Below are 26,708 nucleotides of genomic sequence, written 5' to 3'. Positions count from 1 at the left end.
GTAAAATAACAGACGTTGCTTGAATTGGCAGTTTCTCTGTTCTTGGTGCTGTGCTACTAGGGAATTAACAAGGAGAAATCCCTCTAATGAGAGATCAGTTCCATTTTTATCAATCCCTTTAATGAGGGATAGAGAAATCTGATAAGCCGCTGTATGACATATGACCGAAGTTGATGATGAGAATTCATTCAAGAAGTAATTGAGGGCCTACATTTTTGCAAACATTTTTGCTGGCACCAGGGCTATAGCAGTAAACAAAGTAGACTAAAATTCCTGTCCTCATGGAGCTTACATTCTAATCTGTAAACACTTATTTCCATGAGCAGCTAAGGGGTTATCTTTTTTAGAGATTTTATAGCTTGTGACCATTTAACCACAGTGCCTTGCACCTCAACAAATACGTGATGATAGTGAGTTATTAATGGAGGATAGTTTCCTTTTCAACTTTGTTCCTCTGCTCTGAGTGGAAGTAGTAAGGCTGCTAGGTCAGACTGAGTCATTTTCTTTTGTCACATTTTTTGTCACATTTTCCTCCATGATAGTCCATGATAGCAGATGTTGTGAATATACAGTGCTGCATATCAGCAACAGGAATTCAATGACATAGAAAACTTCAATGGCAACATGTATTGTGTAGTAACTTTTTGACTTGTATATTGTCTTTACTATTATTACTTTAACGTAGGGATAAAATTGTGACGGTTAATACCTGGTTGAATAAAACGAAATGGAATGTCTTTTTTTTTGGCCGTGCTGCATGGCTTGCGGGATCTTAGTTCCCCTACCAAGGATCGAACCCTTGCCCCCTGCAGTGGAAGCTCAGAGTCCTAACCACTGGACCATCAGGGAATTCCCTGAAATGTCTTATTTTGACAAAATGACTAGACATTTAATAAGATTCTCTCTCGAAGACTAACTGAGAACCTTTCCGCCCCCCAATGGTGTAGTATTGTTTTTATTAATATTAAGTTATGGTAGTATATGATTACTGGTCAATCATTGTTTTTGTATGGTTGAAATGATACACTGGGCATTTTAAGTTTTTATTTATTTATTTGCAGGTGTTAAATGCTATGCTAAAAGAAGTATGTACAGCATTATTGGAAGCAGATGTTAATATTAAACTAGTGAAGCAACTAAGAGAAAATGTAAAGTAAGTTAAATTAATCAAGTAAAAAAACAGGCAAAACTAAATATAGTTTACTGGGATGAGGAGCTAACTAGAAAAGTCTGCTATATTTTGAAATGTTTTTGCTATACAGCACTGGGAAATAACAGAACTCATATGTTGGAAGACTTTGTTTATAGTGCATTTCCATTATGATGGTTCAGAGAATAAACTACATGTGGCTTTCATTTAATTATGGATTTCTTTCCATTCTACTACTCCTTTATCTGAATGGATTCAATCGTATACTGTATAGTATTTTAATAGAAAAGCCTGTTAACAATTTAGATTCATCATAGAAAAGTGGTGCCATTTTAATCCTCTTCAGACTAAAGATGACATTAATCAGCCTCCTTCATTATTGGAGAATTGTATTCTTTTTTGTCCCCTTTTGGTTTCTCTGTCCATATTTGAATAAAGGAGTAACGTGTGTGGTCTCAGTAATTGTGGTAATTGGGAGGGGCACTGACTGGGACAGGGCACATAGAATAATTGAGAGCACCTCAACTAGCTGCTTGAATCCTAGCCCTTGTCGTGCTCAGGCCATCCCTCCTTTTCATGTTGTCAGACTGTGTACTAAATAGAGAACTACTAGCATTTAAGCATTTAGACTACAGGAAGTAGTCTTATTTTCTGCTAGGTGTGAACATGTATAAATTCTGTATGCTGCCAGAAAAATAAAATCAATACTTTACAGTAATATGAGGACAAATTAATACTTAGACTTTCAAAAGAAAGCCTTGAAAAACTAGCAAAAGTCTTGCATCTAATATTTTATGGTAAATTCTTTATGGTATGGACTTATGACTCTGTAGTAATTGTATGCATGTTAATTAGAAGACTATTAATATGGATGATTGAATATTCTTACATTCTTTGGGGCAAAAGCTAATTTTGTTTTTAGAGTGTCTTAACTGACTTTTCCCCCTTCTACCCTCAAAAACCATCATCATGAAGGTCTGCAATTGATCTTGAAGAGATGGCATCTGGTCTTAACAAAAGGAAAATGATTCAGCATGCAGTATTTAAAGAACTTGTGAAGGTAAAAGTATATCTAGCTTGTGCTGTGATTTTCTGTAGACTCACTACATTAGCACTGCAAACAGTAATACTGTTTCAGAATACTTTTTTGTGTTTTTATAGAATATCTATCTGTATTAAAAATATTAATTGAAGGATTATTAACTTTTCTGAAGTGGCTTATTTTTATCATAGGCTTTCCTGAATGCAAAATTCTGAGTACAGGTATGAAGGCCAGTATTATTCCTGCAAAAAAATGCCAAAGCCAAGTTACAAAAAGTAAAACTTCACTATATATTAATTGATGGAAGAGCCTCTCTGAGTTTATCCTCTTTTAATATCAAGTTTTGCCTATTGAGCGTCCTGCTTTTGTACAGAAAGTCACTCTTGGCAAGAGTTCTTTTCTACACTTTCATTGTGTCAAAAATTCCCTTTGAAAAGATCAGATATCCCTATTCTTGCCTAGATTTTAGGCAATTTTGAATTAGTGAAGTTTTATTTTGCAAGTTGTAAATATAGCCTGTTGCCCTGTTCCACATTAGAATTGATATTGCTGCTGCTGTTGTGAAAATTATGATGAGAGTCTTAGAGCTTTAGAAAATATGTTTGAGTCCAGTCGTAGGGGAAAAAAAGAAAGGACGTAAAAAAAATTTTTTAAGAGCAACAAGTATCTGCTAGTGGTCTCGAGTATTTTTCCCTATATTGTGTGAATAGTTTCACTTAACTCCTTTGGTTCTAGCAGAGCTGATTGGTACTTTGAAAAAGCCTAGTACCTCGGATGGTTGTGTCATTTCAGTTCAGTCCTGTAAACTAATTAATTTAAAAAGAAATGCAGGAACTTCCCTGGTGGCACAGTGGTTAAGAATCCGCCTGCCAATGCAGGGACACGGGTTTGAGCCCTGGTCTGGGAAGATCCCACCTGCCGCGGGGCAACTAAGCCCGTGAGCCACAGCTACTGAGCCTGTGCTTTAGAGCCCACGAGCCACAACTACTGAGCCCATGTGCCACAACTACTGAAGCCCACGTGCCTAGAGCCCGTGCTCTGCAATGAGAGAAGCCACTGCAATGAGAAGCCCGCGCACCCCAGGGAAGAGTAGCCCCTGGTCGCCTCAACTAGAGAAAGCCCGCACACAACAACGAAGACCCAGCGCAGCCAAAAATAAATAAATATATTTATTAAAAAAAAAAAAAAAAGAAATTCAGAACCTAAAAGAGGTCAGGAAATTTATCCAGTTTTCCTTCTCAGTTTGTGGTTGAGAAAAGTAAGACAGTTAGTGGTAGACCCAGGTCTGATCTCCAAACTCCTCACAATATTTCCAGATTGCTTTTAATCTAACACCTGAGGTCAGCACAGGGTGAGTGAACATTTTTATTTTTAGGGGTTGGAATCTTTAGGCAATTCTGGAGCATCAAGTGCTTTGTTAAGATGGCTTTACGGAGTACCTACTTTATTCCAGGCAGTATGCCAAATACTGCTGATAACAAAGATGAAAAAGACTTGACCTTATACTCAGAAGCTCATGGTCTAGGACAGTGGTGTACAAAGCAAGGACAAAACTGTTTTCATAATAACACTAAGACATTATTTGCGTTTTTTCAGCCTTCTTTACTGCAAAAGCAATGGTGGGTAAAACCACTGGGTAAAACTCCCTAGCATGAATCAAGGCAGTGGTACCAAACTATACTAGTAGTCATTGAACTCTTTCCTCCCACACACTTGTGGTGAAAAAAAAAAAAAAATGCCAGTTTCATTTAAGAATGTCTTTGATGGAGCAGTAGAGATTATTAGTAGTATTAAATCTTGACCCTTGAATACACATGTGTTTGTAAGATTTTGTGTGATGAAATGGGAAGTATGCAGAAAGCCCTGTTGCTGTGTACTGAAATTTGATGGTTGTCTTGAGGAAAGCAAATGTATAATTGTTTGATTGCAAGCTGAGCTAGCCACTTCTTTCATAGAACGCCATTTTTACATGAATGAACAACAGACATAATCTGTGGTTATTTAGACTTGGGCCTTTGGCAGATATTTTCTCCAAAGTAAATAAAGTGAGCTTGTTACTTTAAGGCAAATAAGTAACAGTATTGTAGCCAGTGATGAAATTCCAGCATTCAAGTGAAAACTAGAAGCCTGAATCTCTACCATGAGTTTCACAGTGTCTCAATATTTAACTTTTCTGGTGAGATCAGTATTGATATTAATAAATAAAATGTTTTGATGTTGTATAGTGAAATGTGTCAACAATGGAAGATCTTCCTAACTGAGTGAGCCAATATTCTCTAAGTGACTAATGTATGATGTTACAAAAGCATGTACCAGGATAAGATCGATTCAAAGTCCAAGACAGAATAACAGATTTTAATGTAATAGAGTATGAAAGTTCAGTACTGCTGTTCTAGGATGCAGGAGGAAGAGAAGATATATTTATTTAAAAAAGTCATTATTCAATAAAACTTACAGGTTGCAAATAGTAGGTTCATAGAGAGCTGAGTGATTCTGCCATGGGATATAGAGAATGGAGGTGAATATGGGGCAGCATTAGTGATCTGAAAGGATCTAGGAGGAAGGGCAGTGGATTTATGTTTAAGATAGATTTTGTTCATTTCAGCCCTGTGCCTGGGAGGGAGATAGCAAAATGTGTCTTCTTTTCCTCCCTTTTCCACCACATGGCTTTCCTTGAAATTCACGTATAATATGGATTATGTAACCTTTATGGTATCATCTAGCATGGGCTCAGCAAATTTCTCTTAAGAACAAATGGTTTCGGCTTTGTGGGTCATATGGTCTCTGTTGCAACTACTCAGGTCTGCTGTTATAGCACAAAAGCAGTAAATGAATGGGCATGTCTGTGTTCTATTAAAACTTTATTTACACATAGTTGTAAATATGGTCTACCTCATCTGGTCCTAGGACATTAACTCCTATTATGGTTTTATTATCATATGGAGATACAGGTTTCAAGCTCTGAACAACTGACTTGGAAATGAATCATTTTTTTAAATGAACTTTAAAAATGCCTCATGCTTGTTAATTTGGGGACTGTCCATATATGTATCAATGCCTTAATTTTCCACTGATTGTCATTGTAAAATTAGTGATTATTTTTTACTAGCACTTTAAATATAATAACTTTATAAGACAGTATATCTTCGGCATTGGAGAATTTAATATTTGACTGACCTGGAAAGTATTTCACATGTAATTTGTAATTTTGTTCATATGTAAACATTTGTCAAATTGAACATGAAGATAGGTGCTGTCCCAATATGGTAGCCACTAGTCACATGTGGTTATTGAGCACTTGTAATGTGGCTAGTCCAAACTGAGATGTGCTGTAAGTAGGAGATACACGCCAAGTTTTAAGACCTAGCATGGCAAAAGGGAATATAAAATATCTTATTAATTTTTAAATATAGATTACATGTTGAATTATAATATTTTAGATATATTGAGTTAAATAAAATATTAACATTAATATCACTTGTTTTTACTTTTTTTAATGTCACTACTAGAAATTTAAAAATTCATATGTGGCCTGCACATATATTTTATATTATATTTCTGCAGTGCTGTTGTAGGTTGCTCCTTTGGCTCAAACTTGGTCTCACATTCACACTCCAGCTTGTTCTAAAAAATATTTTGAGATCCTTACCTCTGAATTGGTTTGGGAGTATAGGCTTGCTTATGACTTCACCGTGTACTATTTTAAATTCTTAAATTTCACTACGTGTGTACAAAGGGAAATAGAGTTGTAGTAGAATGGTAGGATTATGGTTGCCGCTTACATTGAAATGTCTATAAATTACTTTTTCAAGTTAAAAGTTGTGGGGAGAGGGGTTTTGAATGTAAGCGTATGTTAACCTGATTTTATTTTTGTTTTTGGTATGTAGCTTGTAGACCCTGGAGTTAAAGCGTGGACACCCACTAAAGGAAAACAGAACGTGATCATGTTTGTTGGATTGCAAGGGAGTGGTAAAACGACAACATGTTCAAAGGTAAATTATACTTAATTAAAAAAACAAAGTCATGGAGAAGATATGTTTGTATAAATCAAGTTTTACGTTAAAGTCAGGATTTGTAGTATTGTTCCTTTACAATTTTGTGTTGCTTGATGTATCTATTATGTTTTTGTAATAGCTCTTTGTAGGATAAGAGCAAAGAATCCCAGAGTCTTTCTCGTGATAGCTTTTTGCAAGAATGGTAGACTTCTATATAACTATGCTATTTCTTTTACCAAAAAGACTGTTCCTGTCCTTTAAGGAGATGAGGATATGATTTTTGGAGAAGTGAACTTGGAAAGTTTACCTTATCTCCTATGGCTCAAGACTCCCTTTTCACAATGTCTCACCCAGTGTAATACGTATGAATCTTCATTTTGCATATCTTTTTGCTAATTTTAAATTCATTATACCACCCCTTCCTCCATAATTGGGTGCCTCAACTTTGTTACAAGATTTTACTTCACAAGCCTCAACTTTGTATAGTTTAGAAAGAAAAAAGGGGAAAGGATTATTTCTTAGAAGGTTATGTTATTGTTCGTTTTTAATTAACGTTAATAACATTTTTTACTATGGTCATTTGTTGCTTGATCATTTTATATCTTTTGAATGTGACTGTGTGGCACTTAGAATTTAAACTCTTCAGGAAATTTTCTGTATTCAGAATTTAATAATATTACTTTTAGGAGAATATGAGCAGTTTTATTTTACTGCTTAAGTAAATAACAAGTGTAAACAGAAACAATTACATGTATAATAAATTTGTATTTATTGATTTTTAAAATCTTCCTTTCCCAGTTAGCATATTACTACCAGAGGAAAGGTTGGAAGACCTGTTTGATCTGTGCAGACACGTTCAGAGCAGGTATTGTGTTGAAATTTGAAAATTGTTTTCTGAAATTTGTATTTTCAAGTTTGAGGACTCATTAACTCTATTTCTTAGGGGCTTTTGACCAACTAAAACAGAATGCAACCAAAGCGAGAATTCCATTCTATGGAAGGTGGGTTCCAGTTTTTATTTTTATACTCATGTGTCTCACCTTATCTGTCTGACTTTATTTAATGCTATCTGGTCACACTTTAATATATACTTATAAGCTTAAATCCTTTCTGGAACAAAGTAGAGGTATAATTAATACATTGTTATCTTTTATTATTGTAACATGACTCTTCTGACCCAGCCTGATAGATCAGAGCAGATGTTGTTTAGTTTATAATTCTGCCTGTACTTATCATCCTACCTTGCATGCTTTCCAGCATCCTTCTGCTTCTCTTCCAGTTGTTTAAGACCTATCTGAAGCATTCCTCCATTCAACACACTGGTGAATTCCATATTGTCTATTTCTTTAGTACATCATCTTTGAAAGTTTGTGTTTGATCATCCTAAAATGCTTTATTCTGATCATTGCTATCCTTCATTTGCTACATTACTGTTCAATTAGGTGGTTTGTATATGTTAAAATGACTAATTAAAAGAATCGAGTCAAGATTGAATTTAGAAGGACTTATATGAGGGAATAGCATTTCTTTTAATGTTATTAATATCAATATAAAAAGGTTATTAATATAGAAGGCTTAAAGAAGCTAAAATTTGAGGTAATTAAATGAATGATATCATTTTGTTGGTCTTTATTTTCTACTTTTTGGCTCGCCAAAAAAACTGGTGAACTTTAGCTATGATATGTTCTTTATTTAAATTCTTTTCCTTTTAGTGTGGTTTTTTTGTTTTGTTATGGTTTGGTTTTGGCCATGCCACATGGCTTGCAGGATCTTACTATTTCTCTGACCAGGGATTGAACCTGGGCCCTTGGCAGTGAAAGCGTGGAGTCCTAACCACTGGACCACCAAGGAATTCCCTCTTTTAGTTATTTTTTTATGATAATTTCTAGCAAGTAGATTAAAGAATAATGTTAGGAATTTTATTTTTAGGATAAGAACCTTTTCTCACATAGATTTAAAAATCAAGGGATAATAAACAGCTCTACCTTTAGGGTTCACAATTTGCAAATGATATAATTTAGCTGATAATTACTTGAACTATCAGCCAAAGCCAGAGCATTGATTTTTAACCAGTATTCTCAGTACCGTTTATTAAATAATCTCTCCTTTGCTTATGTAAACTTTAAAAACATACTACGTATATGGAGTAAAGTATTAGTGGTCATTGTTTCCTCCAGAAGAGATGAAATGAATGGGGCTGGGGGGAGGACTTGAACTGTATCTCCAATATTAAATTTACATATTAGCATTTATTGGGGGGGGTGGTAGATATGTTTGTTATAGTATCATTCTTTTTAAAAGAAACACTGTTTTAATTAAAAATTTTAAAGAAGTGAAAGCACTAACAGTTTCACTTCCCAATTATCAGCTTGTAGCATGTCCATCTGTGCTTTTTTCAGTGTCTATATAAACAAATACACAGACATACATAGATAATTTTTAACTGAAATGGACCCTTATGTGCTTTGTACCTTGATTGCTTTGGTAGTGGTTATATATGGGTTGTGTAAATTTGTCAAAGCTCGTTAAAATGAGCAATTAAAATAGTGCATTTTTTGTATGTAAACGTACCACTATACAGTTGATTAAAAATGGGATCTTATGACAAGGTAGTTATTACTCTTGGGAGGGAGTGAGGTGCTAATTATGTTGTTTTCTTGATCTGGGTATGTTTGCTTTGTGAAAATTCACCAAGTTTATAATTGTACAGCTTTTCCACATATATGTTATACTTCATTAAAATGTTTACTTAAAAATGGGATCTTAATAATTCTGGGCAATATACTGTTTAAGATAATTCTTTTTTATGACATCATTGTATTCCATTGTATGCATGTGTATAATTAATCAATCCCCTTCTTATGAACATCTTTGATAATACTTCTTTCCACATTTGTAAGTTTTATTTTAATCGTATCTTTATCTTTTTTTTTTTTTTTTTGCATGCGTTGGGTCTTTGTTGCTGCGCACGGACTTTCTCTAGTTGCGGCGATTGGGGGCTACTTTTCGTTGTGGTGTGAGGGCTTTTCATTGCGGCGCACGGGCTTTTCATTGCGGTGGCTTCCCTTGTTGCGGAGCATGGGCTCTAGGCACATGGGCTTCAGTAGTTGTGGTTTGCAGGCTCTAGAGCGCAGGCTAAGTAGTTGTGGTACATGGGCTTAGTTGCTCTGTGGTATGTGGGATCTTCCCAGACCAGGGATAGAACCCATGTCCCCTGCATTGGCAGGTGGATTCTCAAACACTGTACCACCAGGGAAGTCCTTCTTAATCATATTTTTAAATAGCTGGTAATGCTAATTTTTGTCTTCTTTTTCAACATTTATTGCTTCTTTCACCTGCTTATTTTCCTGGGTAAATTTTAGATTTTTTTAATCAAGTTCTAGAAAGAAAAATCTCCCTAAAGTTGTGATTAGAACTACAGTGAAACCAATTAATTTAGGGGAGAACTGACATCTTTACTATACGTGTATAGTTCCATTCAGGAACCTGCTATGTCTTTTTTGTTAAAAAATTTTGTCCTTAAGTATAATCATTTTCTTCATTTAAGGCTCACATATATTCTTATTAAGTGTATTTCTACTTGATTTTTGTTGTTAATTTAGGGGGAAACTTTTTGTTAACATTATATGTCTTTTCATTTGACAGTATTAAACTATATCAAAAGTTGCCACTAATCAAAAGAAGGCAAATTAAAATGAGATCTTGTTTCTTGATTTTCAAGTTCAATAGAGTTTTGGTTTTTTTGTTTTTAATATTTATTTATTTATTTTTTATTTTGGCTGTGCTGGGTCTTAGTTGTGGCACACAGGATCTTCGTTGTGGTGTGCAGGATCTTTTAGTTGCAGCATGTGGACTCTTAGTTTTGGCATGCTGGCTTCTTAGTTGCAGCATGTGGACTTCTTAGTTGTGGCATGTGAACTCTTAGTTATGGCATGCATGTGCGATCCAGTTCCTCGACCAGGGATCGAACCCAGGCGCCCTGTGTTGGGAGCTCAGAGTCTTAGCCAGTGGACCACCAGGGAAGTCCCAAATTAAATAGAGTTTTGAGGATTGTGAAAATGTAAAATAGGAATGAAATTAAAGTCTTGTGACGGACATTTTCCTTTTAAAAACCAAAAGCCTAAATGATCAGACCGTTTGATCCAAATTCAACTTGTAGGAGTATGTCATAACAATTTCAAAGAAACAACGTTACTTACTATTCATTTTGGCTATAGTTTTAAGACCAAGAAATTGGAAAACCTTAAATGGCCAACAGTAGGGCATTTATTTAATAAATGATAGCATAGCCATCTGATAGAATGCTATATAACTTAAAAGTCATGTTTTACAAGAATATTTAATGATTTTATAAAATGCTTACAAAAGGATGGCTATCATCAAAAAGAATGCAAAAGACAAATGTTGGCGAGGATGTGGAGAAAAGGGAATCCTTCTACACTGTTGGTAAGAATGTGAATTGGTGCAGCCGCTGCGGAAAACAGTATGGAGGTTTCTCAAAAAACTAAAAGTAGAACTACCATATGACCCAGAAGTTCCACTCCTGGGTATACATTCGAAAAAAACCCCCATTAATTGGAAAAGATAATGTACCCCAGTGTTCATAGCAGCATTATTTATAATTGCCAAGATACATCCCCAAACACAGTAAGTTTAACAAAATGAGAAGACAGAGAAATATGCAGCAGATGAAGGAGCAAGGTAAAAACCCACCAGATCAAACAAATGAAGAGGAAATAGGCAGTCTACCTGAAAAAGAATTCAGAGTAATGATAGTAAAGATGATCCAAAATCTTGGAAACAGAATGGAGGAAATACATGAAACGTTTAACAAGGACCTAGAAGAACTAAAGAGCAAACAAACAATGATGAACAACACAATAAATGAAGTTAAAAATTCTCCAGAAGGAATCAATAGCAGAATAACTGAGGCAGAAGAACAGATAAGTGACCAGGAAGATAAAATAGTGGAAATAACTTCCATAGAGCAGAATAAAGACAAAAAAATGAAAAGAATTGAGGACAGTCTCAGAGACCTCTGGGATAACATTAAACACCCTAACATTCGAGTTATAGGGGTCCGAGAAGAAGAAGAGAAAAAGAAAGGGACTGAGAAAATATTTGAAGAGATTATAGTTGAAAACTTCCCTAACATGGGAAATTAGTCAATCAAGTCCAGGAAGCGCAGAGAGTCCCATACAGAATGAACCCAAGGAGAAACACGCCAAGACACATATTAATCAAACTATCAAAAATTAAATACAAAGAAAAAATATTAAAAGCAGCAAGGGAAAATCAACAAATAATATACAAGGGAATCCCTGTAAGGTTAACAGCTGATCTTTCAGCAGAAACTCTGCAAGCCAGAAAGGAGTGGCAGGACATATTTAAAGTGATGAAAGGGAACAACCTACAATCAAGATTACTCTACCCAGCAAGGATCTCATTCAGATTTGACAGGGAAATTAAAACCTTTACAGACAAGCAAAAGTTAAGAGAATTCAGCACCACCAAACCAGCTTTACAACAAATGCTAAATGAACTTCTCTAGGCAGGAAACACAAGAGAAGGAAATGACCAACAAAAACAAACCCAAAACACTTAAGAAAATGGTAATAGTAACATACATATCAATAATTACCTTAAATGTAAATGGATTCAATGCTCCAACCAAAAGACATAGACTGGCTGAATGGATGCAAAAACAAGACCCGTATATATACTGTCTACAAGAGACCCACTTCAGACCTAGGGACACATACAGACTGAAAGTGAGGGGATGGAAAAAGATATTCCATGCAAATGGAAATCAAAAGAAAGCTAGAGTAGCAATTCTCAAATCAGACAAAATAGACTTAAAAATGACTATTACAAGAGACAAAGAAGGACACTACATAATGATCAAGGGATCAATCCAAGAAGAAGGTATAACAATTGTAAATATTTATGCACCCAACATAGGAGCCCCTCAATACATAAGACAAATGCTAACAGCCACAAAAGGAGAAATCGACAGTAACACAATAATAGTAGGGGACTTTAACACCCCACTTTCACCAAAGCACAGATCATCCAAAAGGAAAATAAATAAGGAGACACAAGCTTTAAATGACACATTAGACAAGATGGGCTTAATTGATATTTATAGGACATTCCATCCAAAAACAACAGAATACACTTTCTTCTCAAGTGCTCATGGAACATTCTCCAGGATAGATCATATCTTGGGTCACAAATCAAGCCTTGGTAAATTTAAGAAAATTGAAATCGTGTAAGTATCTTTTCCCACCACAATGCTATGAGACTAGATATCAATTACAGGGAAAAAACTGTAAAAAATACAAACACATGGAGGCTAAACAATATGCTACTAAATAACCAAGAGATCACTGAAGAAATCAAAGAGGAAATCAAAAAATACCTAGAAACAAATGACAATGAAAACGCAACGACCCAAAACCTACGGGATGCAGCAAGGGCAGTTCTAAGAGGGAAGTTTATAGCAATACAATCCTACCTCAAGAAACAAGAAACATCTCAAATAAACAACCTAACCTTACACCTAAAGCAATTAGAGAAAGAAGAAGAACAACAGCAAAAAACCAAAGTTAGCAGAAGGAAAGAAATCACAAAGATCAGATTAGAAATAAATGAAAAAGAAATGAAGGAAACGAGAGCAAAGATCAATAAAATTAAAAGCTGGTTCTTTGAGAAGATAAACAAAATTGATAAACCATTAGCCAGACTCATGAAGAAGAAAAGGGAGAAGACTCAAATCACCAGAATTAGAAATGAAAAAGGAGAAGTAACAACTGATACTGCAGAAATACAAAGGATCATGAGAGATTACTACAAGGAACTATATGCCAATAAAATGGACAACCTGGAAGAAATGGACAAATTCTTAGAAAAGTACCACCTTCCAAGACTGAACCAGGAAGAAATAGAAAATATAAACAGACCAGTCACACAAGCACTGAAATTAAAACTGTGATTAAAAATCTTCCAACAAAGGAACTTCCCTGGTGGCGCAGTGGTTAAAAATCCGCCTGCCAATGCAGGGGACGTGGGTTCAAGCCCTGGTCCAGGGAGATCCCACATGCCGCAGAGCAACTAAGCCCGTGCTCCACAACTACTGAGCCTGCACTCTAGAGCTCGCAAGCCACAACTATTGAGCCCACGTGCCGCAACTACTGAAGCCCGTGTGCCTAGAGCCTGTGCTCCACAACAAGAGAAGCCACCGCAATGAGAAGCCCACGCACCGCAACAAAGAGTAGCCCCCGCTCACTGCAACTAGAGAAAGCCCGTGTGCAGCCAAAAATAAATAAATAAATAAATTTATTAAAAAAAAAGTCTTCCAACAAACAAAAGTCCAGGACCAGATGGCTTCACAGGCGAATTCTATCAAACATTTAGAGACGAGCTAACACCTATCCTTCTCAAGCTATTCCAAAATATAGCAGAGGGAGGAACAATCCTAAACTCATTCTTCGAGGCCACCATCACCCTGATACCAAAAGCAGACAAAGATGTCACAAAAAAAGAAAACTATAGACCAATATCACTGATGAACATAGATGCAAAAATCCTCAACAAAATACTAGCAAACAGAATCCAACAATACATTAAAAGTATCATACACCATGATCAAGTGGGGTTTAACCCAGGAATGCAAGGATTCTTCAATATATACAAATCAATCAATGTGATACACCATATTAACAAATTGAAGGATAAAAACCATATGATAGTCTCAATAGATGCAGAAAAAGCTTTTGACAAAATTCAACACCCATTTATGATAAAAACTCCCCAGAAGGTAGGCATAGAGGGAACCTCCCTCAACGTAATAAAGGCCATATATGACAAACCCACAGCCAACGTTTTTCTCAATGATGAAAAACTGAAACTATTTCCTCTAAGATCAGGAACAAGACAAGGTTGCCGACTCTCACCATTATTATTCAACATAGTTTTGGAAGTTTTAGCCACGGCAAACAGAGGAGAAAAAGAAATAAAAGGAATCCAAATTGGAAAAGAAGAAGTAAAACTCTCACTGTTTGCAGATGACATGATACTATACATAGAGAATCCTAAAGATGCTACCAGAAAACTACCAGAGCTAATCAATGAATTTGGTAAAGTAGCAGGATACAAAATTAATGCACAGAAATCTCTTGCATTCCTATACACTAATGATGAAAAATCTGAAAGAGAAATTAAGGAAACACTTCCATTTACCGTTGCAACAAAAAGAATAAAATACCTAGGAATAAACCTACCTAAGGAGACAAAAGACCTGTATACAGAAAACTATAAGGCACTGATGAAAGAAATTAAAGACAATACAAACAGATGCAGAGATATACCATGTTTTTGGACTGGAAGAATCAACATTGTGAAAATGACTATAATACCCAAAGCAATCTACAGATTCAGTGCAATTCCTATCAGACTACCAATGGCATTTGTCACAGAACTAGAAGAAAAAATTTCACAATTTATATGGAAACACAAAAGACACTGAATAGCCAAAGCAATCTTGAGAAAGAAAAACGGAGCTGGAGGAATCAGGCTCCCTGAGTTCACACTGTACTGCAAAGCTACAGTAATCAAGACAGTATGGTACTGGCAGAAGAAACAGAAATATAGATCAGTGGAACAGAATAGAAAGCCCGGAGTTAAACCCACGCACATATGGTTACTTTATCTATGATAAAGGAGGCAAGAATATACAATGGAGAAAAGACAGCCTCTTCAATAAGTGGTGCTGGGAATACTGGACAGCTACATGTAAAAGAATGAAATTAGAACACTTCCTAACACCATACACAAAAATAAACTCAAAATGGATTAAAGACCTAAATGTAAGACCAGACACTATCAAACTCTTAGAGGAAAACATAGGCATAACACTCTATGACATAAATCACAGCAAGATCCTATTTGACCCACCTCCTAGAGAAATGGAAATAAAAACAAAAATAAACAAATGGGACCTAATGAAACTTAAAAGCTTTTCACAGCAAAGGACACCATAAAGGAGGTGAAAAGACAACCCTCAGAATGGGAGAAAATACTTGCAAACGAAGCAACGGATAAAGGATTAATCTCCAAAACATACAAACAGCTCATGGAGCTCAATATCAAAAAAACAAACAATCCAATCAAAAAATGGGCAGAAGACCTAAAAAGACATTTCTCCAAAGAAGATATACAGATTGCCAACAAACATACGAAAGGATGCTCAACATTTCTAATCATTAGAGAAATGCAAATCAAAACTACAATGAGGTATCACCTCACACCGGTCAGAATGGCCATCATCAAAAAATCTACAAACAATCAATGTTTGAGAGGCAGTGGAGAAAAGGGAACCCTCTTGCACTGTTGGTGGGAATGTCAATTGATACAGCCACTATGGAGAACAGTATGGAGGTTCCTTAAAAAACTAAAAATAGAACTACCATATGACCCATCAATCCCACTACTGGGCATATACCCTGAGAAAACCATAATTCAAGAAGACACATGTACTCCAGTGTTCATTGTAGCACTGTTTACAGTAGCCAGGACATGGAAGCAACCTAAGTGTCCATCGACAGATGAATCGATAAAGAAGATGTGGCACATATATACAATGGAATGTTACTCAGCCATAAAAAGAAACGAAATCGAGTTATCTGTAGTGAGGTGAATGGACTTAGAGTCTGTCATACAGAGTGAGGTAACTCAGAAAGAGAAAAACAAATACCGTATGCTAACACAGATACATGGAATCTAAAAAAAAAAAAGGTTCTGATGAACCTAGGGGCAGGACAGGAATAAAGACGCAGACGTAGAGAATGGACTTGAGGACACGGGATGGGGGAAGGGTAAGCTGGGACGAAGTGAGAGAGTGGCATTGACATATATACACTACCAAATGTAAAATAGATAGCTAGTGGGAAGCAGCTGCATAGCACAGGGAGATCAGCTCCGTGTTTTGTGACCACCTAGATGGGTGGGATAGGGAGGGTGGGAGGGAGACGCAAGAGGGAGGGGATATGGGGATATATGTATATGTATAGCTGATTCACTTTGCTATACAGCAGAAACTAACACAACATTGTAAAGCAATTATACTCCAATAAAGATGCTTAAAAAAATGCTTATAAAAGGGTGTTAAGTGGGAAAGTATGTTTAAAACACTATGTAATACAAGTTCAGTTATCAAAGAAAATGTAAAAAAAATTGAGGGATTCACAGCTCATTCAGAAAAGATACGCAGCAGAATCATACAGGATTTCTGGCTTCCCTGGTGGCGCAGTGTTTAAGAATCCGCCTGCCAATGCAGGGGACATGGTTTCGAGCCCTGGTCTGGGAAGATCTCATATGCCACGGAGCAACTAAGCCCGTGCACCACAACTGCTGAAGCCCGTGCGCCACAACTGCTGAAGCCCGTGTGCCACAACTACTGAAGCCTGCATGCCTAGAGCCCGTGCTCCGCAACAAGAGAAGCCACCACAATGAGAAGCCTGCGCACCGAAACGAAGAGTAGTCCCCGCTCACTGCAACTAGAGAAAGCCTGCGTATAGCAACCAAGACCCAACACAGCCAATAATAAATAAATAAATTTATTTAAAAAAAAAAAAGAATCATACAGGATTTTGTAATTGGAGAACTGGTTACTGCTTCATGCTGCTCTAGAAGTGGGTTGTTATATTTAATACGTATTAGATTTTATAATTCTAAATTGACATTGTGATCATTATGACTTTTTCAGAGTAGATTAAGCGTGCACTAACAATTTCCAAATTTTTTGTATTTGGAAGTTTTGCTGCTAAGTCATTTTTCCATGTTAAATAGCTATACAGAAATGGATCCTGTCATCATTGCCTCTGAAGGAGTGGAGAAATTCAAAAATGAAAATTTTGAAATTATTATTGTTGATACAAGTGGCCGCCATAAACAAGAAGACTCTTTGTTTGAAGAAATGCTTCAAGTTGCTAATGCTATAGTAAGTAGCTTAATTTAACAACATTACTAAGACTTTGGTTAAATTAATTATAAACCCTGATTGAGTTTATGAACCATATAAATTATTTTTTGCCTGTAAGACAGATTCCAAGTAATTTATTTTTATTTTGGGCTCCTTTATCTGTATGATAAGGACTTAATCTTCTGTACATTAATATGAAATTTTCATGAGTATTGAAATGTTTCCTTTCTCACTTAATCATCTTATTAGTATGTATAAGAAAAAGTAACAAGCAAAAAAAATGAGAATTAGCCTTTAATAGCTGTTGAATTTCCTTTCTGTAAATTATTTAAATTAAATTAAAAACATTTGCTTTAGGTGAATTTTGAAAGACTTTTAAAATGAAGCATTTAAAAATATTAATCATCATTTAGTGTCTCTTTAAAATTGTGATGGAAATAACTTGGGAAGAAGAAGTGGTTTATAGGTAATCTATAGCACATATTATGAACCCATGTTTTGCCATTGAGGTGTTGGCAGTAATTCTTTGGTTAATGATTAATACTAATAACGTTGTTTTGTTTTGTTTAGCTGTGCCATTATTTTGACCTAGGTGAGCAGACCTAAGGGAAATATCCTCATCTGTCCTTTATTTTGGTTTCAGCTCACACTCTTCTACTTTTTTTCTCTGATTTACTGTTGCTATTCCATTTGTCTAGAGTGTGATTCCTCTAGATCGTTGCTTAACTTTTTCCTCTTTATTCAGGCCTCAGCTCAAATGTTACCTCCAGACAGGTCTTCCCTGACCACCCTACAAAAAGAAGCCTCCCACACCTCAAAACTGATTTTCTCTGTTCCATTTTAATTATTGTACATCTGAAATATTTATTTGCCTATTTTTTTATCTGTCTCCAGTGACTAGAATGTAGGCCCCACAAGGACAAGGATTTTCTTATTCATCTCTTTGACTGAGGACGTAAATGGTGCCCAATACATAGTACTCCCTCAGTAAATACTGATTGATTGAATAATTATAATAAATATTTTTTATAGCTTCTAATGATGAAATTTGCTTAAGGTCAGTAAAAATATATATCTTTTCTATTTAAATTTTCTAGCAACCCGATAACATTGTTTATGTGATGGATGCCTCCATTGGGCAGGCTTGTGAAGCCCAGGCTAAGGCTTTTAAAGATAAAGTAGATGTAGCCTCAGTAATAGTGACAAAACTTGATGGTCATGCTAAAGGAGGTGGTGCACTCAGTGCGTAAGTATCATTGACGTTATTGTCCTGTGTCTTGGGCTTAGTGTGTGTGTGCGTGTGTATTTATGGCTTTCTTATTAATCATTTGAAATATATTCCAATATATTCCAATATGTTTAATCATTTAAAATATATTCCAACAGAATTTTGGAGTACCTCTGATATAGTTCTCCTTTAGCTAGTGAAAAGAAACTTGAGCTATGTACCTTTGTCTAATTACCTTTGAAATCTTCTAGAAATTTGTTTTCCTTTTTGAGGTTATTTTGTGTTTTCTTTTTCTTTGCAGAGTTGCTGCCACAAAAAGTCCAATTATTTTCATTGGTACAGGGGAACATATAGATGACTTTGAACCTTTCAAAACACAGCCTTTCATCAGCAAACTTCTTGGTGTGTACAGTGGTGGGGATATAGAAAAATCTTCAAGAAATAGTGTGAATTTTTAGGACAGATTAGGATTTTAATTCTGCCCTCTCACTAACTGGCTCAGGAAAATCATTTTCTTCTATGATTTATCTTCTTTACCTGCAAAATAAGGATGGTGGTTATCTGCTTCCTGTAGTTAGAGTGGTAAAATGAGCTATTAGATGGAAAGTTCCTTGGAAAAGTTTTAGAGCTCAATACCAGAAGCATGTTGTTGTAGTAATAGCAGTGATAATGGCAGCAAAACTTTCATAATGTCTCCAGGTGTTCGAGAGCATGGAATTTGGAATTAAACCCTGGGCTGCAGTTCCTGCTTTGTCACTTAACCTCTAGCTTCAATTTTTCACCTGTGAAGTGCAGTAGAAATATCTGAGCTGCCTATCTCACAGGCTTATTATGTATGTGCATGCATTTTGCATAATGTAAAACAGATACACTATTAGTTATTAATTTTACTTTTTTGGGTCTTATAGGTATGGGTGACATTGAAGGACTGATAGATAAAGTCAACGAGTTGAAGTTGGATGACAATGAAGCACTTATAGAGAAGTTGAAACATGGTATATGAGTAGCAAAAAGCATTTGATCTCAGATGACTTACCTGGATTTCTTTTGATAAAGCTATAATTTGTTTGAAATGATACGTCCATTAAAGTCAATTCTTCAAGTGTTTACTGTTTTAGATTTATATACAAATCATTTTAAATCTCAGGCATCTAAGCAATTGTAGAATGGAGTGTTTTTATTTTCTTTCTTGTAATCAAATTGCATTAAGATTAAAATTGAAGCTTTCATTGGGTTCCTTGGAGTAAAACAGGTTAAAAGTACGTTAGAATACTCTCTTCTGATTTGTTTGTTTACTTATAAATTTTATATTTATATGTAATAAAACATATAAAAAGAAATTTAAAAGAATGAGATTAAATACCCACGCATGTTTTCTTTACTCACATTGAAGACAACTCCTACTGAAACGTGATTAAGAGCTCAAGTTTTTTAACCTAACATGTGACTTTTTCAAATTACTTAACCTCGGACTACCCTGGTGGTCCAGTGGTTAAGACTCCACGCTTCCACGGCAGGGGGTGCGAGTTCGATCCCTGGTCTGGGAAGTTCCACATGCCGCGGAGTGAAGCCAAATTAATTAATTAATTAATTAAATTGGAAAAAAATCATGTTCAAATTACTTAACCTCAATTTTCTTATGTGTAAAAAGTAGATAATACTAAGTATCTTCTTCATAGAGTTGTGAAGATTAAATTAGCTGATATATGTAAAATGTCCAGCATGTCAGAAGCATTTAACATATTACTGACGATTTCTGTTTTTCTCAAAATGATATTACTCTTAATTTCCATGGCCGCATACTATCCTGCCTCTTTGCTCCTTCTCATTCATCTTGTCAGGTGCCTATGCCTTTACGTCTCAAATGTTGATGTTTTCCAGGGATCATTCTAGGCCATCTTCTTTCTCTGGAGCTTCAGGCTCATATCTGTATGTTTCGATGCTTAGATCTTCCTTAGACGTTTAGTTCAGTTTATCCTTGTCTTCCCACCCTAACCTCCCACCCCAATGTTATCATCTATGAATTTAACATCATTGTCTTGTTGCCAAAGTCAGAAACTTGGATGTTGTCATCAACTCATCTCTTCCTCACTCTGCCCAGTCCTTTTCCCATCAGTCGTTAGTCCTAGTGATTCTACCTCCTAATTATCTCCATTCCATCCCCTACTTTCCAGCAACTATGCAAGTTCATCTCTTATCTAGATTGTTTATTCTAAGTCTTTTAACAGATATTCCAGTTTTTTGGACTCTTCCCCTTGGATCAGTTTTTTATACTTCAGCCGAAATGATCTTTCAGAAATGCAAATTTGATCCTATTACCTTTCTTAAAATCTTTCAGTAGCTTCCCATTTCCCTTTGAGTATTTTTGAATGACTCCACTATCTAACCCACATCTTCCGAGTCATGTTTTGACACTGTTGTTTTTAGCATTCCGTGTGCTGGTCATGCTGAATTTCTGTCAGTTTCTCAGATGTACGCTGCTGTCTCTGCCTTTGCCCTTGCTGGTCCCTCTGCCTGTTAGATAGTTATCCTCTCTTCTTCCTACTTCTGTGCTTCTTTATCTCAGCCAAACTGGCTAACTCCTACTCATACTTCAAGTCTTTCCTTAAATGTGCTTCAGGGACATTCTACCTTATCCTTAGACTAAGTTAGAACCCCCTACTGTATGTTTCCATTGGATCCTGTAATTGCTGTATGAGTCATCACAATGATTTGATGTCTGTCTTCCCTGCTGGAAAGTGAAGGTAGGTTTCATAGCTGTGTTCTTCCTCTTTTATGTTCACAGTACCTAGTACAATTTCTGGCACTTAATAAGTCTTTAGTAAATATTTGTTGAATGAATGAATCTATCCTTTATTGCCTGATTCTTTCCCCCTGCCTTCCTCTATCATAAATAGCCCAACCACTGCTTCTACTACGACACTAAACTGGGTAATATATTCCTAGTCAGTCTGCTTTCTGACTCCTAGGTCTCTATATCTCTGCATTTTGCTTCTGCTTCTAACATTCTACTCATTTCCGATTATCACCAAGGGCCTCCTAATTTCCAAATGGAGTGACCTTTCTCTTTCCTCTTGGCTCCCAATATTTAACAGTGTTATCTGCCTTTTATATTTTCAAACTCTTCACTTGGGTTCCATGACAGTGGATTTCTTATATGTATCATAGCTTCAATTGTCATTTCTGTAATATGTATTTTAGCCTTAACCTTCTCTACCACTGTTTTATTCTGCATTTCTAGCTGCCGGCTATAACATTTCTTTTAAGATACTGTACTGCTACTTCAAATTCAGAAAGCCTAAAACCAAACACCATTTTTGTTTATATCTTAGGACAAAAATAGAAAATAATCTTTCTCCTTTGTCTTGTTCTTTCTGTTTTTCTTCTTAACTGAATTTACATAATAATGAAATGCTCACATTCTAAGAATATCATTCAATCAACTTTGACAAATGCACAATAATCTACACTCCATCAGGAAAGAGAACATTTCCATTACTCTGGAAAGTTTGCTTATTCCCCTTCACAGTAAATACTTCATATTATAGGAATCCTAGAGTGTATCTTTTTTTCCCACATGGTTTCTTTGACTCAGCATAATATTTTTAATATTCATCCAGGTGGTTGTACTCACCTGTAGCCTGTTCTTTTTATTTATTTATTTATTTATTTATTTATTTTATTTATTTACTTTTGGCTGCGTTGGGTCTTCGTTACTGCACACGGGCTTTCTCTAGTTGTGGTGAGAGGGGGCTACTCTTCGTGACAGTGCATGGGCTTCTCATTGCGCTGGCTTCTCATTGCAGAGCACGGGCTCTACACGCATGGGCTTCAGTAGTTGCGGCCCGTGGGCTCAGTAGTTGTGGCTCGCAGGCCCTAGAGCGCAGGCTCAGCAGTTGTGGCGCTTGGGCTCAGTTGCTCCGCGGCATGTGGGATCTTCCCGGACCAGGAAGATCCTGGTCCGGGAAGACCAATGCAGATTCCTTCCTGCATTGGCAGGTGGATTCTTAACCACTGTGCCACCAGGGAAGCCCATAGCCTGTTCTTTTATTGCTGAGAGTAGTATTTCATCCAGAGTCTATCCATTTTCCAGTTCATGGACAGCTAAGCTGTGTAAGAAACTCCAAATAATCTTCTAAAGTGCTTTTGCCCATTTTACAATTCTCATCAGCAGTATATGAGAGTTCTGCTTGTTCTACATTCTCTTTAACTTTTGGTGTTGTCAGACTTTTTAATTTCAGTTGTCCTAGTAGGTATAGTTTGTCTCCTTTGTTTTCACATTTCCTGTATTTATGTCCATTTTCTCTGATAGAATATGAGTTTCTCTAGGATAGGATCTGTCTGTCTCTGCTGTATTCATCCTGTGATCTTGTGTGTAGTAACTGCTCAGTGAATATTTATTGATTGGATATTTTATAAGTGTGCTTCAAGATGAACCCATGATTAAGGAAAATATTAGTTTTATTGACTGGAAATGTTCCTTCTCTAATATATCTGCATCATTTATATTGTATTTCAGGTCAGTTTACATTGCGAGACATGTATGAACAATTTCAAAATATCATGAAAATGGGCCCCTTCAGTCAGATCTTGGTTAGTTATACTAAAAAGTTTTTTTCTAACCTCTTTTGTTTCTGTTAAAATTTCTAAGAACAGATATACTTGCTTTAATTATTTTAATATTTGGGTAAAAATAGATACTTTTAAAACTTAGTATCAACATTAAAGCCATTAGTTAAATGTGAACATTCTGAACAATTAATCTCAAGCTATTATTGATTTTATGTTTAATATATCTTTTAGGGGATGATCCCTGGTTTCGGAACAGATTTTATGAGCAAAGGAAATGAACAAGAGTCAATGGCAAGGCTAAAGAAATTAATGACAATAATGGATAGTATGAACGATCAAGGTAAGTTGGTAGATTATTTGACTTGGAGGGCAATGTTCTGAATATCAGCAAGTTGAGAGTTTAACTGTGTTCTTGTGGACAAGATGGGGAAAATTTAGACTGAAAGATTATTGTTAGGGAGATTTCTAGCTGCTTCAAAGCTCTTGCTCAAAGGGTTGTGATTAGTGGGTTGACCTCCTCATTGAGAGAAATGTCTAGTATAGGGCTTCTCCAAATGAGTTCTCTGGAGAGAACACAAGTTCTTTATGGTGTTGATAGAAATAACTTAAAAGGGGAGTTCTGTAGTCAAATAAATTTGGGGGAATGGTGAGTTAAAAAAAAAAAAACTAGTAAGTTTATTTATTGTATGTCTCCTCAGAGCTCTAATATGCTAACATGAATTGGGAATCTGTAAGAGAGAGATAGTTTATGCAGTGTTTACCAGCTTACTTTGCTCTGTAACTCTCAAGGTTTCGGTCTTCTCAAGTACACTGCTCTATCTCTAATCCTACATTATCCCTCTCTCCTGTACTTTCAGGTCCTCAGCCCATGAACATTTCTAGACCCATGACCTCTTTATCTTTTTCCCAGTTTTTTTAGCACCCTTTCTGATTCAACCCAGCAGGCATGCCAAACATTTATCACCCTTTCGTAGGCCTTCTACTCTTGATCTCTGTTCTTATTTACAAAGAAATACAGGCTTTGGGCATTGAATTCTTTCAGCCTTTGGCTGATTTACCTATGAGATTGTGACAGCCACAAACCATTCTTAAAGCTTTTTCAAGGACCTCTCTCCATCAGTAAAATCCTCTCCTATATCTGCAGTCTCTCCTTACCTACTGACTTTTTTCCCCCATCAATATATAAACATTCTTTCTTAAGTTCACAGTTTCACATTTTCTAGACTTTACTTCTCCCGCATGCTTTTACTCTGTCTCTCTTTTCAGTCAGGCTTCTTAAAAGAATGGTTTATGTTCCCAAACTACTGAAATCTCTCCCCACCATTACTGTGAAATAAATCATATAAAGATTTTCAGTAACCTTCTACTGGTCTACTCTAATGGATACTCTTCAGTTTTTTTCTTGACCTTTATAACATTGGATGTTAATCACCTTTTTTTCTTGGTTTCTATTATACCATCTCCCCATTTTACCCTTACCTTTCTTGGTTATTTTTGTTTGTTTGTTTTGTTTTGTTTGTTTGTTTGTGTTTTTGGCTGTGCTGTGTGGCTTGCAGGATCTCAGTTCCCAGATCAGGGATTGAACCGGGGCCACGGCAGTGAAAGCCCAGAATCCTAACCACTAGGCCACCAGGGAACTACACATACCTTTCTTGTTCACTTAGTCTCTTTCACTGGTCTCATCCTCACCCAACCTCTTAAATGAATATATGCTACAGGGTTCTGTCCTCAGCTAGTGTTTCTTATCATTCTGCTCAGTTTTGAATAATTTATCCACATCTATGCTTTGTCTACTGCCTGATTATTTTTTGTAGTCTCTACATCTTTCCCGATCTCTAGGCCTTCATAGTAACCCAAATAATGTTCCTCTCTCATCTCTGTATCTTCAACACTATTAAAAGTTTTGCATGTAGAATTAATAACTGCAGCTGTATCTAGAGTGTTTATTCTGCCCTAGGTACTGTCCTGAGCACTTTACATATTTTAACCCACAACAACTCTTAAGGGACAATTCTGGGGTCAAAATCCAATCTAGCTGTTACAGATTAGGATACAGGGAAGTTGAGTAATCTGCCAAAGGTCACTAGTTAGGGAATGGAGAGGCTGGGCTTCTGGCTTGAGAGTCTATACTCTGGATCACTTCCTGTCTAGGTGCTCACTGAATGGTGGACAGACATCTCTATTACATGTCTGAGAGTTTTCTGAGGTACCTCAGGTCAAAAATGTAGTGCTTCTGCTTTGGTGAGTGACACTTCCATCTGTCTATTCAGTCACCCAAGCTAGAAACTGGGGTCAACTTAGATTTACTATCTAGTCATTCTATTGATCATGGGTATAGAGGTATTGAGATGCCTAACTTTTCTCCTTTCAGTTGTGTCAGTTTTGCTTTGTGTATTTTGAAGCTCTTTTGTTGGGTGCATACACATTTAGGATTGTTATGTCTTCTTAGTGAATTGACCTGACCCTTTTATCATTATGTATGTAATGTTCTCCTTTGTCCTGCTCCACTTTATCTGATATTAATGCAACCACTCCAGCTTTCTTTTAATTAGTTGTTTGTATTGTATATCTTTTTCTATCCTTTTACCTTTAACCTACCTGTATCATTATATTTGAAGTGAGTTTCATATTAACAACATGTTATGTTTTTTCTTTTTTAATAATTCTGATAATCTTTTAACTGATATATTATTCATATATTAGGATTTAGTTCTGCCATTTTATCTTTTGTTCTGTTTGTTCACTCTGATTTTTTTTCTTCTGTTTTCTCTTTTCTACTTTCCTATGGATTGTTTGAACATTATTTATTATTCTATTTTAATGTATCTGTATGTTTTTGAGTTTGTTTCTTTGAGTAGCTTTCTTAGTGGTTGCTCTAGGTATTACAATATATATACATATTTAACTTATCTCAGTCCATTTGTATCAGTATTTCATCACTTCAGGTACAATATAGAAACCTTAACATCACCTTAGACTTAGTGAGTTATACTTCCTAAATATTTCTCATATCTTCTCTCTCCTCTTTGTCTCTATATCCCCTGAATTAGTTCATACACTCATCATTCCTTACCTGGATTGCTACAGTAGCCTCCTGACATTTCCCTTTCTCTTTTTTCACTCCTCTTTTAATCTGCCTTCCTCACTGCCACAAGAATAATCTTTCTAAACATAACAGTTCTGGGATCGAAATCTTTCAGTGGCTCTACGTTGTCCTCGTGATGAATTCCCAACTCCTAAGCCTGGTGTACAAGTTCTGTTATAATTTTGTCCTTACTTACTTTTATAACCTCTTAAATCTCTCAGCTCTTATCCATGCTTTGTTCCTTCTACACAAAACTGTTTTCATTTATTCTAGGAATCCATGTTCTGCTTCCTAGAATATCCCTTGCTCCTTTCTCTTCTTTACTTACACTTGTCCTTCAGGACTACACAGTTAAAGAGAAACCACCAGCATGGAGCCTTTCCTGACTTCCTTTCTTCTTTGAATTATGTCCCCTTCTGCTTTTTGCTTAACTGTGTCCTGTTGCTTGCCAGGATGTGCTGTTATCCGCTGTCTTCTTTCTCTCACTCCATTTGAGCTCTTGGAAGGAATATGATACACATTTCTAAATGTTTTATCATGAAGATGTGGCTTAAAAGCTGCATTTATGAAATGGATTTAGAGGTTTTAACGGACTATAAGTTTATTATGAGATAATTTGATCTTTATTTGTATTACATGAGTAATTAGTCTTCCC

General features: G+C 36.0%; 1 protein-coding gene across 3 annotated transcripts in view; it reads left to right on the top strand.

Moving 5' to 3' along the window:
* The window catches only part of LOC137766239 (signal recognition particle subunit SRP54), an 85,404-nt gene that overhangs the window by 11,061 nt on the left and 47,635 nt on the right, over positions 1–26,708 (top strand). For all 3 annotated transcript variants that reach the window (XM_068546205.1, XM_068546168.1, XM_068546178.1), the window contains 11 exons: positions 1,062–1,153; positions 2,126–2,210; positions 6,080–6,184; positions 6,986–7,052; positions 7,131–7,188; positions 17,036–17,186; positions 18,266–18,414; positions 18,698–18,798; positions 19,305–19,391; positions 22,916–22,989; positions 23,200–23,308. In XM_068546205.1, coding sequence (XP_068402306.1) covers positions 1,062–1,153; positions 2,126–2,210; positions 6,080–6,184; positions 6,986–7,052; positions 7,131–7,188; positions 17,036–17,186; positions 18,266–18,414; positions 18,698–18,798; positions 19,305–19,391; positions 22,916–22,989; positions 23,200–23,308 — 1,078 coding nt within the window. The remainder of the gene's footprint in view (positions 1–1,061; positions 1,154–2,125; positions 2,211–6,079; positions 6,185–6,985; positions 7,053–7,130; positions 7,189–17,035; positions 17,187–18,265; positions 18,415–18,697; positions 18,799–19,304; positions 19,392–22,915; positions 22,990–23,199; positions 23,309–26,708) is intronic.

The sequence above is a fragment of the Eschrichtius robustus genome, chromosome 1 (genome assembly GCF_028021215.1).
Source record: "Eschrichtius robustus isolate mEscRob2 chromosome 1, mEscRob2.pri, whole genome shotgun sequence".
In the NCBI taxonomy this organism is placed as follows: Eukaryota; Metazoa; Chordata; class Mammalia; order Artiodactyla; family Eschrichtiidae; genus Eschrichtius; species Eschrichtius robustus.
The sequence above is the reverse complement of the archived record's forward strand: the minus strand, read 5'-3'. Positions and strand labels throughout refer to the sequence as shown.